The sequence below is a fragment of the Salvia splendens genome, chromosome 13 (assembly GCF_004379255.2).
Source record: "Salvia splendens isolate huo1 chromosome 13, SspV2, whole genome shotgun sequence".
In the NCBI taxonomy this organism is placed as follows: Eukaryota; Viridiplantae; Streptophyta; class Magnoliopsida; order Lamiales; family Lamiaceae; genus Salvia; species Salvia splendens.
The window spans coordinates 10,351,889-10,368,090 of NC_056044.1; the positions used below are offsets into that span (position 1 = coordinate 10,351,889).

The 16,202-nt window shown below is 41.8% G+C and overlaps 1 protein-coding gene across 1 annotated transcript; it reads right to left on the reverse strand.

Moving 5' to 3' along the window:
• Nucleotides 1–12,257: 12,257 nt before the first annotated feature.
• LOC121760469 (DNA topoisomerase 6 subunit B-like) lies at nt 12,258–15,222 on the reverse strand. Its single transcript, XM_042156129.1, has 8 exons — nt 15,071–15,222; nt 14,654–14,720; nt 13,849–13,955; nt 13,653–13,755; nt 13,481–13,566; nt 13,179–13,375; nt 12,496–12,611; nt 12,258–12,347 (listed from the first exon to the last, which is right to left on the reverse strand). Exons 1-8 carry the CDS (start codon nt 15,220–15,222, stop codon nt 12,258–12,260), a joined length of 918 nt encoding a protein of 305 aa, XP_042012063.1.
• Between the last annotated feature and the right edge of the window lie 980 nt (nt 15,223–16,202).

Sequence of the window (16,202 nt, forward strand, 5' to 3'; positions counted from 1 at the left end):
CCAGTGGAGGTATGAATATGTCTTCGCAGGGTTCCTCATTAACACCAGCCTGCGTTGCTTATTCCAGTAACATCTCATAATCGACCTGCAGTGTATTATGCAAAACAACACTCAGTAAATGATTGAGAACTTCGAAAGAGCATGACATACATACAGCAGCCAAGATTGACACATTCACCAACGTTGTTTGGATGAGGCTATTTTTCAAGTGATTGACGGATTTGGTACGCTCACGGTATACAGTTATCTAAAATACTTCTTCAAATCTTATCCAGACTCCAACTGCAACCTTAAGTTATATCTCCCGGACAAAGCAAGCTCAATAGTTGCATATGGTTCTAATACTGGTACTATCTTCGGGTTATGGTGCAAGTTCACTCGCATTCAAATGATATTCTGTTCCATCCAGGATAACTAGGAAATCCTTGTTACATAGCTGAAGATACTAATTGATGGACCGAATTCTCAAGGAAAATTTCTCACCTGCTCCACGTGTTGACCAAGCTTTTCTCGCAATGTTCCTTCACTCACTATTTGAGTTGAAACTTGTTTCAGTAATTCTGCATCCTTTCCCTCATAACGTCTTCTCTTCGAAGCATGGGACATCTCCTTTAGTATTTCATAAATCGCACTTGTGGCATTAGGAATGTACCTGTGATACGGAAGAAAACAAATTTAGCTTCGTTTAGGTCAGATCATATTCTGCAGCAACAAAACGGAATCAACATTTTCAAAAATTTAAAAAAAAAAACAAAAAAAAGAATTGACATGGTCAAGTCATGGTTCTGAGCTAGTATTACATAAGAGCATCTCCAGTGGGCGGATGTCCCACTCAGGCATCCACTAGGACATCCCAAAAACACCTCCTGTCACGTCACTAGGACTTCTCATCCCACTGCCACGTCACTAGGACATCCCCTGCACAATCCGCCCTTCCCATCGCTCTTCCCACTAGGACTTCCCGCAATAAAAAAAATCACAATAATGTAATTACGTAAAAACGAAATTATAATTTTGACACGGAATACGGGAAAGCAAAATACGGGCAAAAATACATAGTCATAAAACATAAAAAAACATAGTTAGAAAAAAAACAAAATACATAGTCATTCAAAAAAAGAAAAATACATAGTCCAATATCCCCGGCTCACTCCGCGCTGTCCTCATCGCCCGTGCCAGCCCCGTGGCCCATGCCGGCCCCGTCGTCCCCGCCGCTAATCTCGGCGCCATCATCTCCAATGGGTGGCATCCCTAAATCGCGCCGACATCCATCGATGACATCCTTCAACATCCTCTTGTACACCAGATCGGTCGTGCTATGCCACCTATGCATGGTCCGGACCAAGCTAGTCGTTAACTGCGCGCGGGAGAGTCGGTCGATACTGGGGGAGCAGGGGCCTCCGATTGGACCTCGAACGACCCGCTGCTGCTTCCCCTAGCCCTCCGCTGCGCAGCCTTTTGCCCAACCGGGTGACGACGGCGGCGAGAGTCTAATTGAGGTAGCGGGGACACTTTGTCGGCTTCTGGGAGCTCGTGCGAACCAGCACTGCTGCTGTATTCACCAGAAGCGTTGATCTTCGTCCGCTTCGCCCAGCCCAATTCGACTCCCCCACAAAACTTTGGGGAATCCTTCACCACGAGAAATGCCTCCCACTGATTGAATTGTTTGAACTTCAAGGCTCTGTCGGGGTACTGAGCAAAGGCATGGTTCCGGACATCCTCCTAGGACATACCGCTGCTTGCCTGGCGGAGATTGTTTTGGTAGAGTCCTGCAAATCGACTAAGCTTAGGCCTCAACCGCTCCCACTGTTTCCGGTACTGTTCGGGAACGCGACGCTTCGCCCCAGCCGGTTTGTGTGTGTGGTAGGCTTCAGCGATGCGATACCACAGTCTGTTAATATGTTGGTTGGCACCGACATAGGGATCATCGACTACTAAAACCCAAGCCTTCGCAAGCGCGACATTTTCCCACGGGCTCCATACCGTCCTCTTTCCCGTCTCATCCTCATCCTCCTCCTCTGCCACCGTTCGCGAGGAAGAGCCCGGGGCTTTCCCCTTGCCCTTGCCACGTCCCTTCCCCCTGCCTGGAGTCTCCCTGACTGGAGATAGCCCCAACTCCTCTAAAGAGAAAGTTTCCAAGCTGGTGAACTGAGTCTCCGGAACATAAGTGGAGGGGGTATCAATAGACAGCATATCGATAACTGGCCGATAGACATCGCCTGCTTGTGGGCCCCTGCCACCCCCTCCCCCCGGCATCATCCCCGCCATCATCCCCGGCATCATCCCACCCATCCCCATCATATTTGGGGTCATGCCCCCCATCCCCATCCCCGGCCCCGGCATCATCATATTTGGGGTCATGCCCCCCATCTCCGGCATCATCATATTTGGGGTCATGCCCCCCATCCCCGCAGCCCTGGGCATCATACCACCCATCCAATTGTACATATAAGGAGACATCATCCCACCCATTCCACCCATCCCCGACATTGTCGGAACTGTTGTCGCATTTTCGCTAACGTTTCCCTCCAGGTCGATGGGTAACGCCGGAGTCTGCGACTCGCTCGTGGCAGGGGAGTTCATATCGTTCTCCATTAAGTAGAAATGAAATTTGTAGTAAAAGAAGAGAGAAACTTGTTAACACAAGTGGTGCGAATGAAATGAAGTTCAACGAGCCGTATATATAGAGTTTAAAAATAAAAAATTAATTACCGGACGTTCGACCCGGACGTCCGACCCACTCCACAATGGCGGACGTCCGCCCGCCCGTCGCCCGCACGTCCGAGGACACCCGACGTCCGTATCCGACCTTCGACGCCACAATGGCGGACGTCCCGGTCGCCCGTCGCGGACGTCCAACCGGACGTCCGCCATTGGAGATGCTCTAAGATACACCTCAACAAGATTGACAAGATACGGACTCACTTGTTCAAACTTCGCTTTCTCTCTTGCTGCTCACGAGCCTGCATTCTTTTCACGATCTTGGATTTTAGCTGGATGCAACACTGCTGAATAGCTGTCTGGCAGTGGCAAATATGACAAAAGTAGACTTGTCATAGATTTGTCATATACTCGAAATATAGCAAGCAAATATGGCTATAAGTAAAGATAAAACAAAAGTAGACACTTGTATATCTGGCACATCCCCAACAAGAATCAAGAAAGATATTGCTTATGCCATCTCGATATTAAGCGAATTTACACCTAATCCATGAAAGGCTCAACATTTCACCTTCCAATTATGTGCAGAATGCTACACTATATAGGTTAATCGTTGAAAAACAGGATTGTGTTAGGAAGAATCTTTTCACTGGGCCTAGAAGCAGAAAGAGATGCAGAATTTCAGATTAGGTTGGACATCTATAGTGGTCGACGTCATCCACTAAGGACTAACTAAGGAATGTTTCTTCAGATAAATCATGACTTGGAGAAACAAGAAGCAAACTGCAATACCTAGGCGTACGATACACATCTGCATCTCTATATTCTACTCCCTCCGTCCCACAAGAATATGCACTCTTTCCTTTTTAGCCCGTCCCATAAGAATATGCACTTTTTAATTTTGAAAACTCTTTTCTCTCAATTGAGTTATACATAATTTTATCTTTTAGAGTTTGATTTGGTTTAGGAGTATCTGAATGATTAAGATTCTAGTATCTATATATTAGAGTTATATTCAGGTTGAAGTCTTTTATTGTCATATAAATAGGGCTTTGTTTCCTATTTGAAGTGTTCAAAAATAAAAAATTTGATTCACCTATTTTTGTTGGGGCCTTTTCAAAGGATGACCTAGCATTGATCTTTTGTTTATTTATTTTCGATTCCAACAGCTTCTTCGTTATTTAGCATTCCTATCATACCCTATGTTTAGTATGCCAAGACATTAGAAAATGCCTCTAATGTGTTCCCGCCTACAAGTCTGTATCAACGTAATATGGAGCAATGGTTTTGAATAATTTGCTCAAAGAACAGCAACATAGATCTAGCCATCTAGGAAATCTTGGAAGTGTTGCAATGCACAGTAAGAATATTATCAATGACAAACCACACTAATTCACAAATGAGATAATTATAGCCAAAAAACACTAATTGACAACTGAGAGTACAGTTGTGATTTGTTGAAAAAGACTGAGAAAACTCTGTTTGGAAAGTGGGACACACAGTGCACACTCAACAATTTGGTAAAAATCTGGGGCTCGGGGTGAGGGCGCGTGCCCCACGAATCAGGGAATATACAAATGCAGTTCTTTTGTTCTGATATTCAGTAAAAATATGTTTTGTGTTGAACTCATTTTTAAAGCGAAGTATCTGATATATTACTTGAAGGGAAGGGAGAAGATCTAATTTATTACTTGAAGCGATGTGGAATTTTTTTTGGAGCGTGAGATCAGATTTAGAAGAACAAAGAGATAAATCTATTGTAGATTCAAAAGTGTTAAATCTATTGTAGTCTTGTAGATTTAAATTTTAAATTGTTTTAGGGTTTCAGAATTTGAACTCAGCAGTTGTTTAGAGTTTTATGCATTATAAAGGTCAGCTGCGCCACCTGCACCTTGTTCGCCCCAGCCACCTTGGGGTGATGCTAGCCAGTGTTGTTAGGATTGCGGGCGCTCCGGGTCAATGAGGTGAGGGACCCATGAATCAGGGCGCCAGAATAGGCAAATTATGATATATTTATATTTGTGTCTATTTATTGCTTGAATATTTATACATAATATATTACTAGTATTTATAACATCAAATAAATCTATATACATTATCATTCCACAATGAAAAGAGAAGCTTAGGTGTAAAGATAATCTTAAGAAAAAATATAATAAAATTTTAAAACAACATAACACAAACTAAATAATTGTCATCATTAGAAAGTATAACAGTTTCAAAACAAATTAAATATAAAGTAAATAACTAAATATCATCATCACTTAAAGGTCGTCCTCATCTTCTTCATCACATACAACTAGCTTAATATCTTCATGCTCTTCGTCGTCATCCACAAGAGTAGCTTGTTCTGTTGTACTTGTACTACCTCTAGTATGGTAGACTGGTTCCAATGCTCTACCAACCTCTCTCCAACGAAGATTATCATCCTCAAATACCAAATCATCAGGGTCATTAGTTTCATCTTCATCCTCTTAACAAGTAAACATTCGTTACTTTTATCAATTTCACTCAAGAGAATAGGATCAGTATTGTCACTAATCTTGAATCTACGTTTGAGTGCTCTATTATAAAATCATTCAATCTTCGTTGTGCTAGACGATTCCTTTTTTGTGCTGAATCAAAAATGAAAAATATGTTAGTTGATAAAAAAAATATAAATAACATTCATTCAAATTCTAATTAATTACGTGTTGAAAAACACTCCAATTTCTCTCATAAGCGGTAGCACTACATGTTAAGCTCAACACTCGAATCGCAAAACTTTGCAAATTTGAAGCTTTAGATCCAAAAAACATCCCACCATGCAGTTGAAGAAAAAATTATCATTACCAGTCAAATAAATATAAATAATATTATAAAAAAGAAAATGTATAATTATTTGGTGCCATTTGATTTCTGTTTCGAATAGCCATAAGATTTCCAAAACAAGAGTCATTCGCGCTGTATTTGGGCATTTTTCCATGATCTCTGAACATGGGTAAATACCTTTTGCATTTGCATAAAAGACTCCCGGATTCAAGTAATGGCCTGCGGCATGTAATAATCAGTTACACAAACCATTACATGCTGCATGTCATTACTTGAATCCGAGATTTTTTAATGTAAATGTGGAGGTATTTACAAATGTTCAGAGACCATGGAAGGCATGTTTTGAGAAGTTGGTTTCCGACCAAAATATCAAGACAAGTTCATTAGGGAAGAAATGCCCAAATACACGACGACTGTCTCTTGTTTTGGCAATCATATGGCTATTCAAAACAGAAATCAAATGGCACCAAGTAATTATTCATTTTTTTAATTGTTCGACAGCATGGTGGGAAGCTTTTGGATATAAAGCTTCGATTCGAGTGTTGAGCTTAACATGTAGTGATACCGGTTGTGAGAGAAATTGAACTGAAAAGTAATTAGAATTTGAATAAATCTTATTTGTATTTGAATAAACTAACATAAATTTGATTGTCTTTTTTCATTTTTAGACTTATACCAAAAAGAGGAATCGTCTATCACAACAAAGATTGAATGACTAGTGCTTGCGAAGTATAAAAGAGCACTCAAACGTAGATTCAAGATTAGTAACAAAACTGATCCTATTTTCTTGAGTGAAATTGATGAAAGTAACGTATTGTTACTTGGTATGATGGAGAAGGATGAGGATGAGAATAATGATCCTAATGATTTGGTATTTGAGGATGATAATCTTCATTGGAGAGAGGTTGGTAGAGCTTCTGGAGCGTCGGAACCAGTGTACCATACTAGAGGTACTATACTTTGTGGATGACGATGAAGACCACGAAGATAGTAATCTAGTTGTATCTGATGAGGACCATCCTTTAAGTGATGATGATATTTAGTTTTTTCTTTATATTTTGCAATTGTTTTGTTCAGCCAGGTGCTGTCCGCCGCCGCCATCGCCGCACAGCCCGCTGCTTTGAGCAACCGCTGCTGTTCACACCGGATTCCAGCGCCGCTGGTCCCTCAGTTCTCTAACCTTGACACCATATGGCTCCAGGAGATTATGTATTGTTAAGTTGCTAATCGATTGCTAACTATCTCTGAATATTTCTTATTATAGACGGTTTTTCGGTTTAAGGTTTTTCGATTTTTTGGTTTTTTATATAATTTCGGTTTTTCGGTTTAGTTCGGGTTTTTAAGTTCGGTTTTTCGGTTTTGGTATTAGGCAAAATTCGGTTTTTCGGGTTCGGTTCAGTTATGGCGAAAAACTGAACCGAAACCCGAATGCACACCCCTAACTATGGAAACTGTTAGAAAGGAAAATATGTAAGTAAGGAAAATAGGTAAGCAAGGAAAAGAAATTAATTAGGGAATGAGTATTAGGGCAAATCTTGCCATTTTTATGTAACCCTTGGCCTATTTAAAAGAGGCGTACCTATTGTAATTGAATGAACAAGTTGAATGAATAATACTCATATCTTTCAACATGGTACCAGAGCAAAGGCTCAAAACAAAATCATCATAGCCTAATACCTTTCCCGACCAAGAAGGCGGTTATTCCCAACCTGCAACATGTCAGACGATGAAGAGAAACCAAATATGGAGGAGACACGATTAAAGATGAGTAAGAATGTTACTCTAGCCGTTAAACTCAACGGGATGAATTATCCCTTATGGAGACGGCTGATGAGAGTAGCCATCGTGGGAAGACGAGCAAACAGGTATATCACCGGTACACCGCAGCCGCCGGAACCTGGAATGAAGGGGTACACAGAATGGGAGGAAGCCGATATGACAGTGTTCTCATGGATAATTGACAACGTCGAAACAGAAATTGTTGTCGACTTTGCACATCACCAAACCGCGTAAGCTCTGTGGGAGAGCCTACAAACTACATTCGAAAGTACTGCAGATCCATATCTGTTGTACGATCTAGAGGAAAAGGCAGGCCGAATCGTGCAAGGGGAACATGGGCAAGAAACATATTGGCGACATCTCCACGGAATCTGGGTCGAAATTGACCGATGCCAACATCAACCTGTGGATTGCTGCGACAAGGGGATTAGCCAACTTCGAACGTATGTAGCAACAAGACGGCTGTTCAAATTCCTAACAGGCTTGAATGCAAGATATGACGGGATCCGAAGGGATATTCTCAAGGAAACTCCGTTGCCCTCAGCCAAGACCGCATACGGTCTGGTAAAACGAGAAGCTACGCTGTTGAAAATCATGCCAGCAGCAGACACCGATCGCCAGACCGGCGCAATCAACGATGGATCATCATCGGGCCAAGTCGGACACGGGTTCACCGTCAGAAACCAGCCACCACCACGACCAAAATAGCCACCACCACGAACCGCCGCGCAACAGCCCAATCGCCAAGGCGTTTTCAAACCCGACAAATCAAAATTATGGTGCTCTCATTGCGGAAACCAAAGACATACTCGAGATACCTGTTTCCTCCTCGTTGGATTTCCGGAATGGTGGGATGAAACTCAAAAGGCTAAAGCTCGATTAGCCATCAGAGTCGAAGATGGAGGCGGATTATTTCCGCAAGGAGCAGGGAATAGGGAGATGAATAACACCCGTGGGAGAGCAGGAGATACCGGTCCTCAACCGGGTGGAGGCGGCACTCCCGGCGAGGCAGCGTTCGCGGAGAAGAAAGGAGGCGGGTCATATGGAGGTAACGGATTGGGGTTGAGAAACCCCCGATCCCCAATTTGATTTTCAGAATAAACCCCAAAGCATGAGTAATTTAATTTCTGGTCCTTATAGTTCAGAATATATGCAATATGACCCGGGAAAATTACAGTTAGGACCCCAGAAAGACTATATTCCACGTTTGACCCCAAAATTGTCTGGAAATTCCGTCTTAAGCCCAAATCGTTTTGCACTCTTGGAAAATATACCTATTGCATGCATTGCCCAAAGTAAAATTGACCCTAAGGAGAGTGAGTGGATTTTTGATTGTGGGGCAACTGATACTATGACCTACGATATGAAAGATTTTTCTGAATTTAATGGGGCAACTAAAAGCCAAATTCAAACTGCCGATGGAGAGTTGACCGCTGTGGGTGGGAGTGGAACCATTGAAATATCCCCAACCCTAAAGCTTACAAATTGTCTCTATGTGCCCAAATTATCTCATAAACTTATGTCTATCAGCCACGTGACAAAAGAATTAAATTGTACGTTACTAATGCATCCAAATTTCTGTGTATTACAGGATATCAGGACGAGGAGGATAATTGGGCGTGGCACTGAGCGTCAAGGTCTTTATTATGTGGATGAGATTACTCAACAAGGTGGCACCGCGATGCTTGCTCACGGATCTGCAAATCAGGAAGCTTGGTTGTGGCACCGCAGATTGGGGCATTCATCCTCGGGTTATTTAAAATTGCTTTTCCAAAGTTTTCCCATTTTAAGGATATTACTTGCGAATCTTGTGTTTTAGCAAAAAACCACAGACAACCCTTTAGATCAAGTGATACTCGCGTTAAGACTATTTTTTCTCTAGTGCATGCCGATGTTTGGGGTCCAGCTCCTATTGTTGGTGATCATGGTTTTAAATATTTTCTCATTTTTGTGGATGACTGCACTAGATTGACTTGGGTATATTTTTTGAAGCATAAATTTGACGTTTTTGAAAAATTTACCCGTTTCTTTACAATGATCCAGACACAATTCCAAACCAAGATCAAAATTCTTAGATTCGATAATGGTAGGGAATTTGTTAACAAAGACATGACCGATTTTTTAAAGAAAATGGGCTAGTTCATCAAACTACTTGTCCTTACACTCCTGAACAAAATGGTGTAGCTGAACGAAAGAATAAGATAATCCTAGAGGTCACGAGAGCCCTGTTTTTTGACTCAAATGTTCCTAAATTTTTATGGCCCGAAGCTGTTGCCACTGCTGTCTACCTGATTAATCGTTTGCCTACAAAAATTTTGGGTATGAAAACTCCTTTGCAGACTCTCACATCCCTTACTGATATTCCCCCACCTCTCACACTTCTGCTCAAAATCTTTGGTTGTTCCGTTTATGTGCATGTACCGAAACAGGAAAGAGGAAAATTTTCTGCATGTGCAATAAAATGTGTTTTTTTGGGGTATGAGATAAATCAGAAAGGCTATCGATGCTATTACCCTGGGTCTAGGAAGGTTATAACAACCATGAATTGTAATTTTCTAGATAGTGAATACTTCTATCACACCCAATCTCGGGGTAAGGGGGAGAGTGATGTTCAGGGGGAGTGTGATAAAATTGGACCCCTCAGTTCGCCGATGCCACATCCAAGTATCTCGATCGTGGAACCAACAGAACAAGCTAGTGTCACTGCCGAGCCAGTCACATCTGCTGTAGAGCCTCCTCAACCGCCCACGCCTGAATCGAGTCCTCCTCCAGTGATATCTGAGGTAATATCCTGAAACTAGCTCAGATAATACAGTTATTACCCCTGACACTTTTGGTGTAGACGAGAATGAGAATGCAGCAATTGATGGTGATACCGGCCGCTATATACTCCCCAACAGAACTACTCGTGGGGTCCCGGCTAAGAGATACATTCCTGAGAGGATTAGTAGAAGCCGATATTCTATGGCGAATCTGGCTAAAGCAAATCTAACAGAGATGGCTAGGGCGTTTGAAGCAGCACTTTACGAAGAAGAAGAAATCCCATATACGGCCGATGAGGCTATGGAAATTGCTCACTGGCGAGAAGCAATGCTAGTAGAAATGCGGGCTCTGATGAAGAACAATACATGGGAAGTATGTCTTAAACCTGATGGAATTCGAACTGTGGGATGCAGATGGGTCTTCACTATCAAACGGAGGCCAGATGGGTCGATTGAAAGGTATAAGGAGAGACTTGTGGCCAAAGGATACACTCAGACTTATGGAGTTGATTATGCTGAAACATTCTCACCGATAGCAAAAATGAGTACTATTCGAGTGCTCTTCTCAATAGCGGCAGTCAGGAAATGGCCACTACATCAGTTCGACGTGACAAACGCATTCTTACATGGGGAACTGAAGAAGCCCATTTATATGGAGCCACCACCTGGATTTGTTGGAGATTTCGAAGGAGGAAAGATTTGCAAACTAAAACGAACACTATATGGGCTAAAGCAGTCACCTAGAGCTTGGTTTGCTAGATTCTCTGAGGCAATGAAGAAGTATGGGTATGAACAAAGCAACTCTGATCATACATTATTCTTGAAGAAAAGAGAAGGAAAGATCACATGCCTCATCATCTATGTAGATGACATGATTCTCACGGGAGATGATGAAGAGGAAATAAGCAAGCTAAGGAAGAATTTGTTTGCAGAGTTTGAAATGAAGGACTTGGGATTACTAAAGTACTTTTTGGGTATAGAAGTGCTAAGGTCAAAGAAGGGGATCTTCATCAGTCAGAGGAAATATGTACTTGACTTGTTAACCGAGACAAGACTACTGGACTGTAAGCCAGCAGATACTCCTATGGTTTAGAATCATGGTCTGCGGATAGTTGAAGGAGCTGAAGCCACTCACCGCACGAGATATCAACGTTTAGTTGGGAAATTGATATACCTATCCCACACTAGACCCGACATAGCTTATGCAGTTGGAGTAGTTAGTCAGTTTATGCATGCACCTCAAGTAGCTCACTGGGAAGCAGCATTGAGGATTGTTCAATATCTCAAAGGGACAGCGAACCATGAGATTCTATTCGAGAATCATGGACATTTAGAGATTCATGGGTTCACGGATGCTGATTGGGCAGGGAACCCAAATGACAGAAAATCAACTGCTGGATATTTTACCTTTGTGGGAGGAAATCTTGTCACGTGGAGACGCAAAAAACAGAAAGTGGTAGCCTTGTCAAGTGCAGAAGCTGAATTTCGAGGGATTAAGAGTGGGTCGACTGAGATTATGTGGCTGAGGAAATTGATGACTGAGTTGAACTTAAACTCACAGAAGTCATGTAAGTTGTTCTGTGATAATAAGGCGGCAATCAGTATATCTGAAAATCCAGTTCAGCATGATCGGACAAAACATGTCGAGGTGGATCGACATTTCATCAAGGACAATATAGAGGCCAAGACAGTAGAACTTCCTTTTGTGAGATCTGAAAATCAGTTGGCGGATATACTCACGAAAGCTGTCGATGCAAGAAGCTTCCATGAGGTATTGGGCAAGTTAAGTATGGGTAATCCCATTACTTAACTTGAGGGGGAGTGTTAGAAAGGAAAATATGTAAGTAAGGAAAATAGGTAAGCAAGGAAAATAAATTAATTAGGGAATGAGTATTAGGGCAAATCTTGCCATTTTTATGTAACCCTTGGCCTATTTAAAAGAGGCGTACCTATTGTAATTGAATGAACAAGTTGAATGAATAATACTCATATCTTCCAACAGAAACTAACACAAATTAAATAAGAAAGGCGTACATTTCTGAAATCAAGATGTGTTTTTAAGTGCTATGCAAGCAGCATAGATCAGAGAGAGAACTAACTTGTTTAACATCTTTTCCACCCAAACTAAGTCCTGCTTTGAGCGCTGCATGAGATGATTACCATTTTTAAATGTCTAATTTCTTAGTAAACTAAACTTCATCCAACTAGCAGAGAAAAAAAGATCCAGGAACTTAATGGCTAAGGCTACCTTCCTGAATACGTAGCAACCATATCCGGATGCAGTTCCTTTATGATCCCTAAACGTAGATTATATTCCCCAGCAGGACTAAGACACTGCAAGTGATCACAACTAAGGCAATAAATTGGAATAAATGACAGCAAAGGAAATCTGAAACTTATCTAAATGATACTATCAAATCAGCGAAATGAAACCGGAACCAAATAACCAAGAAGGAAGAAGCATTTAATGAGTAAAACTTACATCACCACTGGGATCATCAAACTTTGCTTGACGGAACAACTGATGGATGCGAACAATTTGCTGAGAAGTAAGAGACTTCACAGCCATTTTGGGAGTAAAATCTGGACCCATTTCTCCTACAATATATCATTAAACAACCAAGTTATAGACCCCTTTTTGGAATTATAAGTAAGTATTTCGTTATGTGGACTTATCAATCATCTTTAGCATTCGATTGGCCAAACAAATTAAGAATAAATGCTTCTCTATGACCATAGCGACATGGTTCAGTAACCATTCCAAATGGAATGTGCTAAACAAAAAGAAGATTGCTTAAAACCTTATAATAACTTAGCAATGCTCTCCTTGGAAAAACTAAACATTGTACAACTCTTAATATTTGTCAAAAGTTAAAAGTTTCTATAGGATCACACGAATAATAACTAGAGTTGGAAGACCAACACATAGCAACTTGATTAGATTTATATTCATTTGGAATCTATCTACGCTTAAAGAATTGCTGTTTCAAAATTCATCTGAATACTATATTAGCCTAACAAATATGGTCTTGTTACTTATAACCATGACACTGACATAGGAGCCTTGCTCTTGCAAGGATTAAGATCTTTCCACTCATATCAAAATCTTTAGCATTTTCCTGCATTGTTCTTTCACAAATAACAACAATCACCTGCATGTCTTACCAATTAAACGCTCAGCATGGGACTTCCCAACGTTCACAAATTCGTGCTGAAGAAACTGCAAAAGATTCTGCTTTGAAGTTTCAGCAATAAGTCTTTTTATCAAAAGCAAATCAACTGCTGAAGGAAGGTACTTGGTCTCAAGAGGAGCTGGCGGCATTATATCTGTCCTTCTAGCAAACCTCACGCTCATATTTTTGCTGCAAAAGCAAGCCATGAAGTTTATTTATAGTTTACTGATATACTGAAAAATAAGTCAGTAAGAAAAGAATAACATGGGATTAAGAGAAAGGGAAAACAAGTACTCTGGAGACTCTGACAGAAACTTGAATAGAAATTGTGCATATGGAGTAATGACAGCCATTTGACGCATGTAATGCAATATTTTGGACTGCAGATGCAAACAAGAATCTTATGTCAAGAAAATAGTCTTTATCATAAGGAAATGAACCTTTTATTAAATTTATGAAATCATACACGATAGGTCGTCCAGTTTCCCTCGATTACAATCTGAATTTCAGCTCCATGCCACCTTTCATGATTCTCTCTTTTCTCATGTACATGTATGTGAGGAATATTCCTGGAAGTTAATGAAGTGCAATACTATTACTTCTCACTTGCCTCACTACGTTCGAAAGGATGCTAGTCATGTCCTGAAGACATGTATGCATACCTATGAATATCTATGTCTAATCGGCAAAACGATGAAAATGCATGGCCTTTCATTGAAGAAAAAATTTCAATAGGCAGCCCAGTACTCATCTTGGACCAGATAAGAGCCTGCACACAGGAGAATAGATAAATTTACGTCTTTATGGGACAACTACTTTCACAATGGGAACTACACTTATAAGCTGATAATGAGGTAATTGATAGAAATCCATGGGTTCCACCTTAAAACCAATTGGTGATAAGAGAAGAGGTCCATGAGACTTATATAGTGGATTAAGCTCTTTGTGTACACCGATGTGGGATATTATTATATTCATTTTTATGTTTCAATTGCCAACACCCTCCCTCAAACCCTTCAAGGTGAATCTCGAAGTGGTTGGACTTTTTTATGATTGATTGGACAATCAGCCCAATTTTTTTCGATCGGTTGGACCACTGGCCCAAATTTTCAGCCCAGTTATACTGTTGGGTCAGTCATTTTTTTCGGTTTCAGCCCAGATATACTGCTGAGTCAGTTAAATATGACCTACAGTCGGCGACCCGCTCTGATACCATGATAACGATGGTAATCGAGAGACTTGAAAAGACGATGCATATTAGAAGCTTTTGGGAGAAGAGAATTGTATTTCTTTGATATGTTTTGATACAAACGGTTTTTTCCTATATGTAGGGAAGAATACAACTTATTTTTGGAATGAAATCAATCTATTCTAAGACATTGTTTTACATATCAATTCCACATCTTCCTCCCTTCATGACGTTCCTTCCTTTGGTAATTGCTTTATTCTTGGTATGTTTGACAGAACAGGTTCGGGACTCAGAACAGATTCATCACCGTCCCGGGCATACCTTTCCCGACCTTTCCTAGAACCCCTGCAAAACCACCAAGATGTCAGAATCTGACAAAACCAAAACCGAACCCACAGAAAACTTCCAACTATCCAATGTGATTTCAAATACAGATCTTGCTGCACAGTTTGCAGAATTTGTGAAATGGCAAAACAGCCAACAATCGAAGCCATCAAACCAAAACCAACCAAGCCGAATCTCCCATAAACCAAAGTTGTTTGGGGAAGTTCACCTACAATCCAGGATAAATGGAGACAATTGCTCCTTCTGGTCAAATCTGATGGAGCGGGCTATCGGAGGATAAGGCCAAAAACGGCGGAGGCCAAGGAGGCGGGAGAGCCGCAGCGGCCGCCGCTCATGACCACGCCACAAACACTGATCCTCCGGCGAGCGGCAGCAGTGGCAGCGGCATCACCGGTAGCAGCGACGAAGGGTCACCCAGTGAAGCTAGGGTTCCAGCGGCCGCCGCACATGACCACGCCACCAACACCGATTCTTCGGCGGGCGGCAGCAGTGGCGGCGGCATCACCGGCAGCGGCAGCGAAGGGGCACCCGGTGAGACTAGGGTTCCCACGACGAAAGTGAAAGAGGCGGCTAGGATTTCGGCCCAAATACTAGTGCCTATATCAGCCCAACTCTCTAAAATCCCAAATTCACCTCCCACAAAACCCAAATATCAGTACCGACCCCAGCCCAAGAAACCCCTTCGTTTTTTACCCCCGAATTCCTAAATACTCCCAATTAACCCCCATCCAAAAACTACCTATCAATTTACACCCCAAATTTCCCAGAAATCCCAAACCCAACCCCAGAAATCGGAAATATCCACATTTCACCCCACCGAAAAAAAGAATCAAAACCCACCCTCAGACTTCCGAAAATATCCAAACCAAACCCCCACTTGCTAAAACATTGCAAATTGCACCCCAACATTCCCAAAATGGCCATATGCCAGCCATATCCTACCAAAATTCCTTTGACGCTTTAGCCTGTTCCTCTACATCAATTTCCGGCCCAAAAGACCCTCAATGGATTTTTGACTGCTGGACGACCGATACAATATCATTTGAAGCCTCATATTTTGTTTCCATAACCAAATCAAAAAAATCATATGTCCAAACCGCCAGTGGGGACCTAGCACGAGTTATGGGGGCAGGCACAATCAATATCTCACCGACTCTATGCCTCTCGAATTGTCTTTTTGTTCCATCTTTGTCACATAAACTGTTACCAATAAGTCACGTGACTAGAGAACTGAACAGCATATTACTGATGCAACCTCGCTTCTGCATGTTACAGGATATCAAGACAGGGACGATAGTTGGGCGTGGCACGGAGCGAGACGGACTGTACTATGTGGACGAGATAGCCCAACAGAGTGCTGCAATGATACTGACTCCCGGACCGACAGAAAGACAGGCTTGGCTTTGGCATCATCGGTTAGGGCACCCATCTTTGGGGTACTTTCGTCTTCTTTTTCCTAAATTAGCTAGATTATTGAACTCC